This window comes from Kwoniella mangroviensis, chromosome 2 (assembly GCF_000507465.2).
Source record: "Kwoniella mangroviensis CBS 8507 chromosome 2, whole genome shotgun sequence".
Lineage (NCBI taxonomy): Eukaryota > Fungi > Basidiomycota > Tremellomycetes > Tremellales > Cryptococcaceae > Kwoniella > Kwoniella mangrovensis.
The window spans coordinates 312691-329872 of NC_088828.1; the positions used below are offsets into that span (position 1 = coordinate 312691).

General features: G+C 48.7%; 7 protein-coding genes across 7 annotated transcripts; 3 read left to right on the forward strand and 4 right to left on the reverse strand.

Moving 5' to 3' along the window:
* Nucleotides 1–278: 278 nt before the first annotated feature.
* Nucleotides 279–3263, reverse strand: I203_106982 (uncharacterized protein; the record flags this gene model as incomplete). Its single annotated transcript, XM_065518109.1, has 9 exons — nt 279–508; nt 561–827; nt 882–1022; nt 1102–1357; nt 1536–1676; nt 1727–1780; nt 1834–1887; nt 1950–2532; nt 2587–3263. The coding sequence occupies 9 exons, from the start codon at nt 3261–3263 to the stop codon at nt 279–281; spliced, it is 2403 nt and encodes an 800-aa protein (XP_065372839.1).
* Nucleotides 3264–4138: 875 nt separating this feature from the next.
* Nucleotides 4139–5331, reverse strand: I203_106983 (uncharacterized protein; the record flags this gene model as incomplete). The annotated part of the gene is made up of 11 exons (XM_065518110.1): nt 4139–4293; nt 4342–4467; nt 4520–4571; nt 4628–4666; nt 4723–4793; nt 4845–4916; nt 4980–4990; nt 5047–5065; nt 5118–5145; nt 5206–5250; nt 5314–5331. The coding sequence occupies 11 exons, from the start codon at nt 5329–5331 to the stop codon at nt 4139–4141; spliced, it is 636 nt and encodes a 211-aa protein (XP_065372840.1).
* A 526-nt stretch (nt 5332–5857) lies between these two features.
* Nucleotides 5858–6374, forward strand: I203_106984 (uncharacterized protein; the record flags this gene model as incomplete). The annotated part of the gene is made up of 3 exons (XM_019151332.1): nt 5858–5989; nt 6049–6274; nt 6343–6374. The coding sequence occupies 3 exons, from the start codon at nt 5858–5860 to the stop codon at nt 6372–6374; spliced, it is 390 nt and encodes a 129-aa protein (XP_018999324.1).
* Nucleotides 6375–6626: 252 nt separating this feature from the next.
* I203_106985 (uncharacterized protein) lies at nt 6627–8053 on the reverse strand (the record flags this gene model as incomplete). The annotated part of the gene is made up of 4 exons (XM_019151331.1): nt 6627–6978; nt 7038–7222; nt 7277–7471; nt 7532–8053. The coding sequence occupies 4 exons, from the start codon at nt 8051–8053 to the stop codon at nt 6627–6629; spliced, it is 1254 nt and encodes a 417-aa protein (XP_018999323.1).
* Nucleotides 8054–9831: 1778 nt separating this feature from the next.
* I203_106986 (transitional endoplasmic reticulum ATPase) lies at nt 9832–13214 on the forward strand (the record flags this gene model as incomplete). Its single annotated transcript, XM_065518111.1, has 18 exons — nt 9832–9852; nt 9952–10001; nt 10062–10154; nt 10211–10227; nt 10282–10365; nt 10421–10534; nt 10585–10656; nt 10709–10785; nt 10841–10858; nt 10916–11020; nt 11076–12019; nt 12075–12300; nt 12351–12381; nt 12434–12457; nt 12508–12560; nt 12614–12912; nt 12972–12987; nt 13041–13214. The coding sequence occupies 18 exons, from the start codon at nt 9832–9834 to the stop codon at nt 13212–13214; spliced, it is 2418 nt and encodes an 805-aa protein (XP_065372841.1).
* Nucleotides 13215–13367: 153 nt separating this feature from the next.
* On the reverse strand, nt 13368–14442 carry I203_106987 (uncharacterized protein; the record flags this gene model as incomplete). Its single annotated transcript, XM_019151329.1, has 6 exons — nt 13368–13622; nt 13678–13738; nt 13790–13941; nt 14004–14073; nt 14134–14174; nt 14233–14442. 6 exons carry the CDS (start codon nt 14440–14442, stop codon nt 13368–13370), a joined length of 789 nt encoding a protein of 262 aa, XP_018999321.1.
* Nucleotides 14443–14683: 241 nt separating this feature from the next.
* On the forward strand, nt 14684–16325 carry I203_106988 (uncharacterized protein; the record flags this gene model as incomplete). The annotated part of the gene is made up of 9 exons (XM_019151328.1): nt 14684–14763; nt 14891–14924; nt 14982–15020; nt 15081–15114; nt 15278–15350; nt 15414–15471; nt 15543–15672; nt 15828–15921; nt 16088–16325. The coding sequence occupies 9 exons, from the start codon at nt 14684–14686 to the stop codon at nt 16323–16325; spliced, it is 780 nt and encodes a 259-aa protein (XP_018999320.1).
* Nucleotides 16326–17182: the final 857 nt, after the last annotated feature.

Sequence of the window (17182 nt, forward strand, 5' to 3'; positions counted from 1 at the left end):
TCATATAGTCAACCTTAAACAATGTTAAACGATTATACCACGAACGACAAAAGGAACTTTTTAATGTATTTATATTTCCCTTTCGACCAGGCTAGATGCTTTGGACAGAGTCATGACCATCTATTGATATAGATAGTTCTCCCTCCTTATTTTTAATGTACCCCGCAAATGTAAATGATCTCATGCATGCAGTCTGTCACAGTATTACTAGAACCATTCTGTGAAACTGACGCAATGCAATGCATAATGATGACAGAAATACAGATTGATAGCAAAGCTCATTCCTCCAGCTTGTCTTTCACAGGATCCCAGCCCCGCTCCCATACGGCTTTCCTTGGCCATCTCAGAGTAAACCAGTCCAGCATGATTCCCTTGACCTCGTCATAATCTTGTTCTATATCATCATTCAACCCCAAGATGCTGACTCGTGGGTTGTCTTGTATCATCTTGAAGACCCTGTGAGCGTGTTCGGCGGATTTGAGCATGTGGAAGTGCGATTCAGATTTTGCTGAAACGGCAACTCATCAGCATGAGTGACGTCTGAAGTATTCGCCACTTACCAGACAAGTATTGATATCGTGAAAGTAGCTTCATGGTATATTCTCTTAAGTCCACCGCTTCACCGGGCAGAGCGGTCGTCGACATGACTGCCTCCAAGGAAAAGTCGGCTTCGTGCCATGTCGGCGTGAGCGGCAGATGAGGTGGGGGTAGATATCTTGGGTAAGATTGGCCGGGAGACAGTAGTGCAGTTTCAAAGGTCGTTCCTTTCGGAGGGAAGAATGCAGATAGTCCCAATGGTCCGGAGGCAGTTACCAATGCCATGAGTACTAGCAACGAGCGCTTAGTTGCATGATCGATCGGATGGAAGAGTCATGACTCACGACAATCACCACATTCAGGATATTGGAAAGTAAGTCGCTTGAACATATCGCCAGAAGGTACATCCTCCTCTCTTGACCAGAAAGATCCAAAACATCGATCCAGATCCAACACACACTTGTCGTTGGCTGAAGGATCTGTCCCTGCCTTGAGAATAGGAGGCATATGTCCGTCCATGGAAGCTGATTGGATTTAGCTACAGTACGACCGATGAGCACTTACAGAATAGGAAATCAGTCGCCTTTGGTGCTTCCCACCCGGCCTGTTCAAAAGCCCTAGCCATTCGACCGGGTTCCAATGTCCATCGCTCGCCTCGATGAACCTCGATCTTGATTACGTCGTCGTCATCGTCGTTGAGACCAAACATATCTTTCAACTCTGCTCTGGCCAGATGATCCCACGTGTCGGGTGATTCGCCGAGCGTACCGAGATTGGCGACGACGTATGTCCAGAGCAAAGCTTCTCGCCATCGTTCGACCTGCGCCCGTCAGTGCCACCCTTTGATGACTTTCACTCACCCTTAGAGAGGTCAACAACCACTGCATCTGTATATCACCTTCACCAAGCATCATTTCTCGGAATCGCCTTTGGCTACTTTCGGCTAGAGCTTCTTTAAAGATGAGACTGGCTTCGTGATGTAGCCCCCGAGTGATCACTTTAGGTACATGAGCGAAGTAAGGTCTCAACCGCCTAGGGAATCGTTGAGACAGGAGATAGTTTGCGTGATACAGTCCACCGACTTCACCAGCATCGTTGAAACGATTCTTATCCAACATAGGACGCACTTGTTGGTGGTACTGAAAGAGGGTCAATCATTGCCAGACCGAACACTTCAAATCAGACTCACACCATGGTCAAAACGGATCACTGAGCCGTAGAGTGGAGAGTGAAAGTCCGACACCTAGGGACTTTCGTCAGTAGGGGATTATACCCGTTCTGGATTAAGCTACACACCGCATGAGGCCTCAACAGGAAGAAATCGTCGTTCAGAGATAGAGTGACATCGGCCTACACAACGTGAGCATATTCCCTCTCGAGTAACCACTCACAAGTCCTGGAAGCCAGCCAACACGACTTTCTATTGCCATCGAGTTGAAAGATGGCAGGGCTTTCTTCCTCCATTCTCGCTCTCTCCATTCCCGTTCTCCCAATTCCTCGGTGAGCCCATCGCGACCCATGCTTGGCAGGTGGAAGATTTCTGAATGAGATGCATATCGCAATGTGGGGTAATTCGCTTCGGCCCGTACCAGTTTATTTCGGGCATCTCGATACTGATTAGATGAGAAGGGATGGAAGGGGTGTGAAGGGCTTGTCTTATCTCGACGAGAGAAATCCAGCCATGTAGGCGTCTGTACCACTCGCCATGTCGACGAGAGATGAGCAGAGAGCGAGGCTGAGAGGGACGTGAATGACCTGGCGGTATCATTTCCAGTACTCTGATCGTTATCATTCTGTCGGGACCGATGGGAGTGACGTGGGTCACCGTGAGAGGCCACCTTCTGCTCGAGATCCTCGAGGATGGACTCTGGTAGCAAGCTCAAGTCGTTTGGAGCTTCGAAGGGGTAGTCCGCGAGGATCAAGTGGAATGTTGAAAGACGTCCAGGTAAAGCATCAAGAACGGATCGCATCGAGTGTACCAACTCGTTTTGCTCGCTATGACAAATCAGCCCACTGGATTCTATATTCTTCCAGCGAAAGGTTGCTCACCGGAAATGATGCTCAGGCGAGTAGACCCCTTCTTTCTGACGCCAATGTAACATGCTTTCCTGCCAACGGTGATCAGAGCCATTCACCCATAACCAAGTGGCATCTAATGTCTCCTCATCTCCCATCTCTCCTTTACCACATAATGTCTCTCCGTCAGCAAACCACTGCTCGAGGCAACGAGATGGCAAGAATCGTGTTGGTCGAAGTCTAGGAAATGGAGGGTCCGGAGGAGAGAGTGGTTCAAAAGGTCGCCAACGAGGATCTACCGAGTCTAAAAGGTCATCTCCAGCTCTCAGGGGTGGCTGAGGGAAGAGATTGGATAGATGATGGTCCGCGGCGTTTGCTTTGGAGGAGCCCGGACTGGTTAGACGGGGTATGGGTAGGGGAATGAAGCTGTGAATCATCCAAAGAGCGATCATCCAAAGGAAGAGAGATCCAATGACTCTAGGCGTGAGATACGGTTTGAAATAGCGGATGATCGCTGTACGGCTCGAGGAGGCCCGCCTTCTCGAGTTTGAATGAGGATGAGAGTATTTCGATAGATCGGGCCCTTGAAGTCTAGATGGAGAGGGTGAGCGTGATCGAGGGGAGTAGAAATTAGTATGAGCGATGGGAGATGAAGGACTGAGGGAGGAGGTATACGAGTCTGAGACGGATCTCGAAGTGGGGAGTACCATGTTGGACTTGCTCAAACGTCCTTGATTTTGGCATTCACGAGACAGTCGTCGAGGTTTGAACGTGTTGGAATCCTCGGAGGGCATTACAAGGTGGTTATTGACATTGATGAGATCATGGGAGGTTTTCGGCTCTGCTGAAGAAGTATGTTAGATCATCCAGACAGAAGGCTCCTCAGAGCGACAATGTTCGAGCTTAGACTACCAAGGGCGTCTCAGTGACCCAGACTGAGATGATTACGCGTTGACAGCTTTTGTAAATTTACAAGAGGAGGACATTCGTTCGCTAAGACTGAAATGCAAATGACTGAAGCTAGAGAGCATATGCATCAGCTGGAGAAAACTTCCCTTGCAGTCTCTTCGCATGAGTACTGCTGCACGGTGCTTCTATGTTCGCAGTTGCATAGCATGGGAGAGAGGATAGGGGCATCTGGAACGTATGAAGCGTAGAGATCTCCGATACGCAGTCAAAGGATTCAGGATGAAAGAACAGGATTACTCACGAGGTTGCTCAGCACCCCGATACAACTCAGGTAGTCTCAGAATTTTCCTTGGATATACGACTATACACGATGAGTTGACGCAGAGCGGATGATGAGGGTGAAACAGCTATGTACAAGTGATTAGGGATAGGTCGAGATGCGTAGATGGGTGCTAGGTGATATATAAACAATGGTTCGAAATGATAGAATGAATGATGATGAACGCGATTATTACGGATTATTTTGATTTTGCTATTTTTAAGCTACACCCAACGGTACAACCCTGGAATAAACATTCGGGTTTCGATGTTGTTATCAAGCTATATACATACATGGATATCGACTTCGGAACGGATATTATAGGATGATACCAGGTAGAATGTATAGTTCGTTCTGTTACAGAATCACACATCGCCCTTCTCTCCACCCACTGCCTCGTATCCTGCCAGTGGTACCACTGCCCCCACCACCTTTTGGGCGACTACCTATCGCAACCCGTGCTGCTTCGTAGATTGCTTCCTGTACGCCTCGATTATGCTTGGCGGAGCATTCTAGGGAGATGTATCAGCTGAGGCAAAGGTCGACGATGTCGAACGCACCGAGATATCTACTAGCTCTTATCGCTCTCGCGACCGATAACCCCTCGTCGTATGTTACAGGATGTAAAGATCGTTGCGCAAGCTTCTCCTTGATCGCTGGATCTTCCCTCAGATCACATTTCAGAGCTGTGCAAGGCGTCAGCGGGATTTCAAGTAAGAGGTTTGAGATTTAACTCACCGACCAGTATAATCTTCACTCCGGGGCAGAACTCGTTGACTTCGTGTATCCACTGTGCATCGTCTGTCAGACCTAAACATTGATATGTGTACTATCCCGGAGACCCACCTTTGATTCTGTATTTTCCAATGAGACAGGAGAGTCCACCTAGCCGAGTTGTAAGCTGACGGCACATACATGGGGAATCATGGAGAGTCACCTACCGAGAAGCATACCATGACAATATGTGTATCGGCGTAGGAGAGCGAGCGCAGACGATCAAAGTCTTCTTGACCTGTGCATTTATATTAGAAAAGCCTCTCTCGATGCATGCTGAAGGACCCACCGGCAGTATCCCACAGACTCAGTTCAACCGTCTGATCGTCTACCTGCATCATCTCCACATAATTCTCGAAAACTAAATGATGAAGGATGATTAGCGAAGCTCATCTCGACAAGGTGCCTTGGGAAAACGACTGACCGGTTGGTTCACTATTCACAAGTTGGTGGATGAGCACAAAGCTTATAGAAGACTCAAGTTTACTCACTACGTCGTAGGGAAGTAGCCTACAAGGAATGTCAGTTCCCGTAACTCGGTGAGGTTTCCCAACAGACTTACCTTTAGTGAACACCGTCAGGAGGGATGTCTACTCATGCGCAAGCAGAGTTCTTGTCAGCAACTGGGAAGTAAGATTTCAGCGACGCACCTTCCCACAAGCACCATCCCCCAGCACGACCAGCTTTCGAGAAAGCTGTGAGGATAGGTTTCAGCGAGGGTAGACGATCCGATGGTCAACGATGATTAGGATACTGACCGGCTTCCCCACCATCATCTTTTGAGATTACTGTGATATACTGCGTCTCGGAGTCTCAAGTGTTCTATGCTGTACTGATGCATATGATCGATACCTTGCTTGGTATCAGATTGGCGAGAGACAGAGGTACGGTGGTTGAGAAGGGTAGATGTTTATGGTTGGGTGTTGGGAAGGGGCACCGTGCGGTTCGTGTCGTTGATGTATAGATGAGGATGAGTTGTTGGAACAGGTGATACTGGACGACGTGAATGACCTGCCAAAGATGTTGAGATGGTTTGCCGGATGAGGAACTGAGTGGTATGAAAGATGTTGAGAGGAATGGTGAATGATGTTTGTTGTTGTTGTTGTTTGACGCAAGTTGAGCCATGACCCATTTCATCGATTGTAATCACTTTCTCATCCTTTCATCCCTTCATCACCATCCACTCGCCACCCAATCATACATATATACTTCTCGCTATCTATCAACTAATCCACTTCAGCCGCTGCATGTCACTCTCCTCCATATAGCATCCTGCAAGGTCTGACGGATTCGACCTAAACCATGTCAAGCGCAAAATCCAATTATATCTCGTCTTCTGGTACTATCGGTTCTCAACCCTTGACCAGTAGAATCACTCAGCAAGCTTCGAATTATGTCACCCTTCTCTATCTCTTTGTAGAGACTCTGATCAGTGTAAGTGCGAGAACGAAGCTTCACCGATAAATGGTCGACTGATCTCAACCTGTGTCTAGCCCATCGTCAACCCGGCCTCGTGGAAAGATCCTTCCATTCGACCACCACCCAAGTCGAACAATAACAATCATGGATCTGGAAGACCTGGAGGCGGAGGTGGTGGTGGTGGTGGTGGTGGCGGTGGCTCAGGTGGAGGGGGAGGGGGAGGTGGATCAGGAGGGGGAGGCCGAGGAAATGGCGGGGGAGGTGGTTTTATGACGATGGGTGATCTTAGAGGCGGTGGCAGTGAGTTTTCTTGCTATTTGTACATCAAGATAGATATGAGACTGATTTCCAATCTCTCATGGGGTCAGCTGTCGATGGATGCCGAGCGACTTGCGGATAGGCCATGCAAGAAGCTCTATCGATTGATAGAGTTGTAAATAGTTTCTGCGACCATGTATCATTCATTATATTCGATCATTAATGCATGTAAATCATTGCAATCTATGCGAACTGATTTAAGCGACCTTCAGAGAGCGGCTAGCGCGTTGTGCCAGACTATGGTGTATATACAGTGAGGGAATAAGAATGAAACCAGGATATTGTCCAGAAGAAGGGTATGTGTGATGTGAGCATTATCATTTGGAAACTGAATTTACCAGAATGAAATTCGCCTCTTGCCAACTGGAGTCTCGGTAGCGGTGGCGTCTTCAGCGGTGATGGTGACACCCTCGGCGGCTGTGGAGGTAGATTCTTCGGTGACGGCTTCAGTCGCAGATGTCGAAGCCTCCTGGCTGGAAGAAACAGTGGCAGAGTCGGTAGCGGTTTCTGTGGCCAAAGCTTCTTCGGTTGAAGAAACGGTAGAGGAAGCGTCGTCGGTGGCACTTTCGGTAACGGATACAGTCGCAGACACTGATTCAGAGGTGGAGGCAGAGGTAGAGTTGGTGGTAGCAGTGGTGACGTTGGCAATGGCTGACTCGGTAGGGACGGACTCGACGGAAGTCAGACTGGTGATGTAGCGCAGCATGAGCTGGTAGTTCGGAGGTAGGCCTATGAGAGCACTTACGTTGATGAGCTGACCACTTCATCATCCTCTTCCTCGCACTCTTCATCGTCTTCAGGTGTAGCGGTGCTGTTGCCAGCGATAGCATTGTTGGTGGGTACGGCAGTGGCGGAGGCAGTGACTGAGAAACCAGCAGAGGTTGCGGTGGCCGATACGAGGTCTTCGTCCTCTTCCTCCTCACAGTCATCCTGTTTAGAATTCTGGTCAGCCTGGAAGTGCGGGAAAGATACTCTCTGACTCACGTATTCACCGTCATCCTCTTCTTCCAGATCTTCTTCATCGTCCTCGGGATCAGCAGTAGCAGAGGAAGATGATGCCGATGAGGTGGGGTCGGCAACAGCAGCGACATTGGTGATAGATTGGGCTTGGGAGGTAGCGGCAGCTTGAGTGGACGCGGCGTCACTGTCAGCGGTCACAGTGACGTACACGGTGGTGACCTGGAAGATGAAGTCGTCAATATCACAATCACTACAATGGGAAAGGATAAGGGTACTTACTCCACCACAAGACTCATCACCGCTGGAAGCATCGGCGGACGGGGCAGCGGCCGCTTGAACAGCACCGATTTGTGAAGGAGTAGCGGAAGGAGTGGCCGAAGACGAGACAGCGGTAGATGAATCACCGTCACTCTCCTCTTCTTCACCTTCGAGCTCATCACAGTAGGGCAGGTCGTCTTCATCGTCCGCGGAGTCACTGTTCTCGTCCTCATACTCGTCCTCCTCAGGGACGGTGGTGGAGTTTCCGGCTGATGCGGTAGAGTTGACAGTAGCGAGGGCAGAAGGATCGGAAACGACAGCACTGTCATCTTCGACGTCCTCTTCGCAGTCTTCAATTGTTGTTGGATCAACGGTCGTGGCGTTGTTGGCGATGTCTTGACGAGCTTTGAGGTAGTAAGCTCGAGCTTCGAGGGAAGCAGCGTAGTTATCCCCTCGAGGCTGTCGAGGGGTTGTGTTGGCAGCTACGGAGGAGCAGAGGCCGACAAGGGTGGTGGCAGCGAGGGCTAGGACTTGGAATTTCATTTTGTTCGTCTTGTCGTATAAACGTAAGGACTGTAATGAGTTGGAAGTGGTCGATCCGGAGTGAAGTAATCAATAACGAGGGGGAGGTAAAGCAAGAAGGGTTTTGTTGGTTTTATATATGATGGGGATAGGATATCAATGCGCTTGAGGTGTGGTGTGGACCTGCCAAAGGACGTTGAGTGATGGGTTGATAGTCAGTGGATGAGTGAACGAGCGTTGGTAGCGATAGCGAGTGGGGATGCGTAAGTGAGTATGAGTCGGTGCAAGGTCGTCAAGTGGGAATGAGAGCGAGGTGGGATACAGAGAGATGAGAAATGAAAAGAACGATGCGATGCAATGAGAAGGAATGGAATTGATCGATGAACAATGGACAACGAACGATGAAGGATACACGATGCAAGAGAGAACAAGGGGGAGAGGGAGAGTGAAGAAAAGAAAGATCAGTGCACACACATACACACACAGATACAATAAAACGATCAGTGCGGTAACATGATACATGGTAACAAGGAGACGTAACAACACAGCTCGCAAAAGGGTCAGTGCGGGTGAACAATCAGGAGTATGGAAAAGGGTGTGAGAGAGAAAACAGAGCTAAGCCAAGAGAATCGGGAATCTCTTCGCTAGTGGGTGTGTATCGTGACCAGAGTGACATGAAACGAGGATGAGGATGTATGCAGGAGGGAAAACAAAAAGCAAACACGCTATGGGAATAATGTGCTCTGGTGTGACAGGGTGAACAGGGTGAGCAGGGTGAGCGGAACACCGCGTTGTTTATGTATTTTTTCCCCACCGTCACATTACATAATATCGCCATGTCATCGTTCCTTCTTTTCAACCTGAAACATACCGGTCCAGTTGACCGTTTCATCGTCATCGCCACCTCATTCGGCAGTCACCGTAGCAGCGTCGTAGTATTCGTTGTATACGTTACCCACTTACTCCTCGCGTCTGCCCCTCTACCTTATATATCCCCCCACCCTATCCCCTATATTATGATATATACCCTGTTACTATGGTATCCCATGTTGTAGCCAAAGACGTCTCGAATTGTATACTTGGCATGGACATGTGTTTCATGTCCAAGAGATATATGGTGCCGTACACGTGCATTATCTTTGTTATGTATCATACAGAGCTAGACGATACCTGTACATGTACAGGCAGGATGATACCCAAGATATTGTTCAATTCCCTGCATATGCACAAACTCAATGACACCCTATGTATGTATGTCGTGCGTGACAATGCTCAATATGTCCATCGTTTCTCCTTTTCCATACCGACAAATGACTTTGTACATACATATAGATGCGTATCGAATTAGTGTATGTATCCCTTCCTTGTGTCTGTCTCGGACAAGCGTCTCATCTCCATGCTTAGTATTGAATTCGAGACGTCTTTGTCTACAACCTGGCACAGGGTATATATATACCATAGTAACAGGTATTGAGTGTGGCGGTGAAGCTGACGCGGGTGTTAAGTGGGTGGAGTGTATACTACGTGGCGAATGGTGGCGACTAAATCGGAAGCAGCGGCGGGGATGTCCGCAATGGCTCCTGACCACCCCCACGTGGCGCCCAGATCGGACCCACTTCGTCATCGTATCTGATCCTACGTGTTAAAGTGAATACTGTGATCCACGATTAACCTTAGTCCGCTCTCTTCCATGATCTTCTTCTCATCTCACATCTTACTCATCTGTCATCCAGTAGCATCTCATACTCACTCTCAAATTCACTACTAGCGTCTCCTCACTTTCATAAACACATCCCAACATGGCCGAAGACCCTTCCAAGGTGAGTTTTCGATACCTTTGTCAGCGTTTCGATATCTTCCTTCGCTCCTCACCCATGCTTCTTCATAACGAACCGAACTCATTGCTGATGTCGTTCCAGCCCATCACCGATGACTCTACCGCCACTGCCATTCTTAGGCAGAAGCGTTCGTAAGTGCTTTCCTTCCGTTGCCACCGAACCCCGCGCTTACTCAAGACTCCCACGTACAGACCCAACCGACTTATGGTCGAGGAAAGTCCTCAAGAGGACAACAGTGTTGCCATCCTCCACCCGAATACCATGGAAGCTCTTGGTCTTTTCAGGTGCGCATATCTTACACCATCATATGGAGCTGGCGCTGATCAAACACCACTGATAGAGGTGACACCGTTATTGGTGAGTCTGAACCCTTCATTTGAGGTTTCCCAGCTGACGATCTGCGATTGACAGTTCGAGGAAAACTCAGAAGAGACACCGTCCTTATCTGTTTGAGTCAGGATGACATCGAGGAAGGAAAGATTGCAATGAACAAAGGTGCGTCCGATTCTCATCACGTGGGATCGTCGATGAATATTGATGATCGATTTAGTCGCTCGTGGAAACTGTGCTGTCAAGCTCGCCGATCTGGTCCACGTTTCTCCTGCCAATGACATCAAGTATGGAAAGAGAATCCACGTCCTTCCATTTGCTGACTCGATCGAAGGTATGTATCTCATACTCAAACTCGGCCTTCTCATACTCACGATTTCCTAGGCCTCTCTGGGAATCTGTTCGATGTCTACCTTCGACCATACTTCCTGGAAGCTTATCGACCTGTCCGAAAAGGTATGTTGAGTTACTCTGCAGAAATTCAGATGCTAAAATCTATCCCCACTAGGCGACGTCTTCCAGGTCAGAGGTGGTATGAGAACTGTCGATTTCAAGGTGGTAGAAGTAGATCCTTCGCCATATTGTGTAAGTCTGCTGAACTCGTGCAAAGAAGGTCTTGCTGACTTACGCTACTCGCTAGATTGTCGCCTCTGATACGGTATGTTCAATTTCTACCTTCTTCTGCATCCAGCTGACACAATTTCCGCCGCAACAGGTTATTCACACAGAAGGCGATCCAATTGACAGGGAAGCGGAAGAAGCCAACTTGAATGCGGTAGGCTATGACGATCTCGGTGGTTGTAGAAAACAGCTGGCTCAGGTACGTGCACCTCGTCATATCTCCTCTTGCCCACATAGCTCATAGTAATTTGTAGATCCGAGAACTCGTCGAACTCCCTCTACGACACCCACAACTGTTCAAAGCCATCGGTATCAAACCTCCTCGAGGTATCCTCATGTTCGGTCCTCCCGGTACTGGTAAAACCCTGATGGCTCGTGCCGTCGCCAATGAGACCGGTGCTTTCTTCTTCCTCATCAACGGTCCCGAAATCATGTCTAAGATGGCTGGAGAATCTGAATCAAATCTTAGAAAAGCTTTCGAGGAAGCTGAAAAGAACAGTCCTTCTATCATCTTCATTGACGAAATCGATTCTATTGCCCCTAAACGAGAGAAAGCCAACGGTGAAGTCGAGAGACGAGTGGTATCGCAACTCCTCACCCTCATGGACGGACTCAAAGCTCGTTCCAACGTCGTTGTCATGGCTGCCACCAACCGACCCAACTCTATCGATCCCGCTCTTCGACGATTCGGTCGATTCGATCGAGAAGTTGACATCGGTATCCCTGATCCTACTGGTCGACTTGAAATCCTCCGAATCCACACCAAGAACATGAAACTTGCCGACGACGTCGATCTCGAACAGATCGCTGCTGACACACACGGTTATGTCGGTGCTGATATGGCATCTCTCTGTTCCGAAGCCGCTATGCAGCAAATCAGAGAAAAGATGGACCTCATCGATCTCGACGAAGATACCATTGACGCTGAAGTTCTCGACTCTCTCGGTGTCACCATGGAAAACTTCCGATTCGCCCTCGGTGTCAACAACCCTTCTGCTCTTCGAGAAACTGTCGTCGAAATCCCTACCACCACCTGGGACGATATCGGAGGTTTGGACAAAGTCAAGAGAGAACTACAAGAGACTGTTCAATACCCTGTCGAGCACCCAGAAAAGTTCCTCAAGTATGGTATGTCTCCTTCGAAGGGTGTTCTCTTCTATGGTCCTCCTGGTACTGGTAAAACATTGTTAGCCAAGGCGCAAGTGTTTATATCTTTCTTATCCACAATGTCATCGCTTACGTCACCCCCGTAGCATTGCCAACGAATGTCAAGCCAACTTCATCTCCATCAAAGGTCCTGAGCTCCTCACGATGTGGTTTGGAGAATCCGAAGCCAATGTACGAGACGTATTCGACAAGGCTCGAGCTGCTGCTCCTTGTGTCATGTTCTTTGACGAGTTGGACTCCATCGCCAAGTCCAGAGGTGGTTCCGGCGGTGATGCCGGTGGTGCTAGTGACCGTGTCTTGAACCAGATCTTGGTGAGTGGCGCCTGTGTAAGCAATCGATCAAAGCTGACTCTTTCGATCAGACCGAGATGGATGGTATGAATGCCAAGAAGAGTGAGTGATTATCCCATCCTGTTCGCTGTCCCCGCTGACACTAGCGTTACAGACGTTTTCATCATCGGAGCTACCAGTGAGCAACTTTCACATCTCTCACCGCGACAAAGCTGACCCAGACATCAGACCGTCCCGACCAAATCGATTCTGCTCTACTGAGACCTGGTCGTCTTGATCAGGTACGTTCGCTTTCAATCCTTCGTGAACACTGTATATACTGATAACCTCACAGCTCATCTATATCCCCCTTCCCGACGAGACTTCTCGATTGTCCATCCTCAAAGCTACTCTACGAAAATCACCCATCGACCCTGGAGTCGATCTCAATTTCCTTGCCAAGAGTACCGCCGGATTCTCCGGTGCCGATCTTACCGAGATCTGTCAACGTGCCGCCAAACTCGCTATCAGAGCTAGTATCGAAGCTGACGTGCGCAAGGAAAGAGAAAGAAAAGAGAAAGCTGAAGCTGAAGGAGGTGACGTCGATCTTATGGACGCTGACAATGATGAGGATGAGGTTCCGTCTATCACAGTGTAAGTTGTTGTTCCTCGTTTATTGTCATATGGCTAACAGACCTTCTACCTTAACGCAGTGACCACTTCGAAGAGGTGAGTGATCCCCAAGCCTGAATGATACGAGACAATTGCTAACGATCAAACAGGCTATGCGATTTGCTCGACGATCTGTATCTGATGCCGACATCCGTCGATACGAGATGTTCAGTACAACCCTGCAACAATCGAGATCCTTTGGCAACAATTTCAAGTTCCCCGAGAGTGGTCAAGCGCAAGAAGGTGGAGCCAGCTTCCAAAATGAAGCGGATGATGACGAGTAAGTGGTGGTTTTTAATGTCCCCTCGAACGAGTCACTGACCTCTCTCCGCCTCAGTCTGTACGCCTAAGATGTCGTCTTCAGAATCAAGAATTGGATTGAAGAGTTGAACAAAGTTTCAAACGTAGAATATGTGAAAGACATGCATCTTTTTTTTCTAGCCTGAAATCTGCCCTCTTGACGATGCAAAGCACATCCACCAATCACTAAGACACTCGCCAAAATCTGGCTCCTCCTCATCTTGCCAGGGTCGAGACCTGCGTACAGTAGATCCGTCGAGCGCTGGTAGGGAAGTAGGTGCATCTGACAGACGCATGTATTCGTAATCTATTCGAGATAGGAACAGGTCTTCACGTTGATCGTCCTGGATCGATTGAAGGACTGGTAGGAGGTAGAACGATGCTTCTGGCCACTGCGTCGACAATACAACCGAGTCAGTGATAGACTCATGATCAGCTAAAGCTCACCATCTGATGGACCGGCAATCCCTCTGATATATCGAACCATTCGGGTATCATCTCTTCAGTTCTGAGGTTACTCGTCAGCGGCACACTCGAACAGAGCTAAGGATGAACCTACGGGATAGGCAGCCCGAACCAAGCGACACAAGCGAAGAAATGTATCTTGATGATGCATGCCGGGCTGTTCAATTTGGCAGATTGAGGACGGGCACTGATCAGGCAGCCTTTGTAGTAAAGGCCACCAGGTTTGGGTCTAAGACCAGACTCTTCCTGCATTCTCAATATAAGCCTTGCAATTCCCAATCATGTCCACAGAGTGATATATAACCCACTTCAAGCTCACGTGCAGCACATTGGTGTATTTCCTCGCCATCTTCCACTTTGCCGCCGAACCCGTTATAGCTAAGAGTCCCCAACATGTCAGTGAATAGCACTGCATCGCCAATGTCGATCACATCTCACAGGTCAACTCCCATACCACGTCTTTTGTAACCCAGCAAAACCTGTACACATGATGGTCAGGATCTGCACCCAACCAAACATGAACAAATCAAAAGCTACCTTCCCCTTCTGCTTATCCACAACGAATATCAGAGTATAGTCCTGCTTCAACCTGAACGTACCGGGCTCATCTCCCTCCTTCCAACCTGAAGCGGGGGGATGGGAAGCGAACGGCTTGTGACGCAATTGATAGCCCCTGAACTCATGCGGCACTTCGTCCAGTGCAGACCTGGATCCGGACGAAGAGTCAACGATGGGCGAGTCTATCATCTTCGCGATTCTGTCGTTGCTCATGATCATTTAGGTAGAATGTATGAGATACATCAATTTAGCTTGTTAGGACAGGCATGTCAACAATGCGGAGGTGTTACGTAAAAAGTGTCAGACCATGCGTCATCATCATCCGGATATATGATGAACACAATCTTCTACCTTTCACTCTGCTACTCATCTGGATACAAGATTCAACCCAATCTCCCCATCTGACACTACCACACGGGAGAGACCCATCATGGCAGACTTCTCATCCGTCATCAACGCTGTTCCGCCGGTGACGAGGACGCTGCTCATCTCCACTGCGGCAGTCACTTTGTGAGTCGCAGGGTAGAAGTCTCCTCCTCCTTTTACGCCTATACCCTGCTGTACGAGTCTCTGCCATTCGATCTCTATTGTCATTATCATCAGAACCTCATGCTGACCATGCTCTCACCCCTAATAGCCCTTGTCTCCTGGGTATCGTTTCTCCAGCATCAGTACGTAGAACCCCGCTCACATTCACTTTGAAAGCTGACAGACAAGATTGACATCAGGCTGCTCTGATATGGCCAAGAATCCTTCGTCGGTATGAGGTAGGATTATGGCTAATCTCGCATCGCTTCGACGTCTCACTGACTGTATCCCATTGATAGGTATGGCGACCTCTCACATCGTTCTTCTTCGGAGGTAAGTACTCAGGCTCCTCCTCGGTCAACCACCGTCAAGGCTCTTTTCAAGCGTTCTCGATAACCTCAGTAATCCTTAATCGATCACAAGCTTTATCGACTCTTTTCCCCTTCCAATCATGTGCCGTGATCTGAGTGACTTAGGTAGCTGACCTGTGCTGTAGGATCGGGGTTCCCGCTGTTGTATGACTTTTTCTTGATCTATCGAAACTCATCGGCCATGGAAAAGGATGTGTAGTAAGTCATCGGTCTACAATACCTCCCCATCCCGTCCCATGCTAATCTTTCACGCATTTACAGTCTTAACAACACTGCCGAATACGCGTGGCTACACTTGATGCTGGGCCTGTTCATCCTGGTGCGTGCCATGCCGATCCATCCTCCGACTTGGCGATGATGTGACCCGGTAGCTGACCTCAAGTCCAACAGACCTTCAATAGCTTGATAGGCCTCCCATTCCTTTTTCGACCTCTTCTTCATGCTCAAACATATATATGGTGTCGTGCCAACCCTACACTGAAGGTGTCAATATTCGGCCTGCTGACGATACCAACTAGTCGTAAGTGATCTGTTGATGCTGAGAACCAAGGTACAAGTTATGGCTGACGCTATCTGCTTTATGCCCACGTTCTGTTCGTACCGGTTACACATTGACGGGCCATCCTACGTCGCGCTTATCGGATCCTCTGTACCTTCACCCCCGCCTGTGAACAGTCTACCCGCCTGCTCTTATTCTGCTCGATCTTTTGACCGGTGGCCCTATGAAGGCCATGGGAGGGATCCTGGGTCTTCTCTCCGGTCATCTCTGGTACGTAAATACCTTGATTATCAAATACACTACTCGCTCTCCAATTTTGTGGTGGGATTCTTTGGGAAGGAGATCAACCATCTTCGAATCCAATACCTCGCCCGCGGGCATCAGTCTTTGTGATGTTGGAGTATTCGCTGACCTGCCTATCGGTGCATCCTGCTAGGTGGTTCATTTCGACATACCTTCCCTTACATGCGCCTACACATCTCCGACGTCCAAATCCTCTTGCTCCTCCACTTCGTTTCAGGCAACTCTTCCGTAGGAACACTCCGGATCGATCAGCAGGTTTCGGAGCGTATAGACCCGAGTCTCGTACTACTGCTACTGCAGCCAATGATCCTGCGGCTGCTGTACGTCACCGATGGGGTGGTGGCCATCGTCTTGGGGGATCGAGCTTGTGATCCTGCGATGCCCGAACGCGATGTTTGTCTTTCGTAGGCGTATCTCACTGATGGGATCTCTGGGATTTCTCGTGTTCGACTCGTGAAGCGTTTATAAAGTTGACCCCTTTGATGTCTATCTCAGGCAACGTATGGAGACCTCATGCATACTGTTCTCTCTTCAATGTGTTGCTTCCCGATCATTAACCCATCTCCGACAGATTATGTATGTGGCTATGGGAAAGATCGACAAACTTACGCGATTGTGCGAGATTTTGAGTTGAGCAATCCGATGTGATCGCACATTGCGGGCGGATGAGTAGTCAGAATGGGTTTGCAAACCCATCTTCCTAAGCGATTGACAACGCTGTGTACATATATCCTATTAGAAGTGGCTCTGCATCCGTGAGAGTTGCTCGTTTACAATTGGCAGGGATCAGTATGGCGATGGAAGACGATGGTATTCAAACGTAGTGATTTACTACTACAGAAACACATACATTCAACATTTACTAGGCTGCTTGTGTGCAGTAGCCTTTCTGACATTCCTTTACCTGGCGCATGAACAACTCACTTGACAATAAGTACGACCGAGATAAATACCACATACAGATCAGCAGGGGACAAATGAAGAGGGAAGAAGAGGTTGACTCTCGGGTGAAACAGTGTGAGGGCGATAGAATAGTTTGAGATCAATGGATGATGAGGACAAATAAGCCAATGAGGGTCAACTTTTGGACCTTCCCACTTTACTACTTTATCCATACTCATGCCTGGTAATTATGAAGAGATTCTTTTGAGAGACTTCTTAAGGCTCAGGTCATTAAGGAAAATATTGGTAGAAATTTTGTAGAAGTTCAGATAGTTTGCAGAGTTTA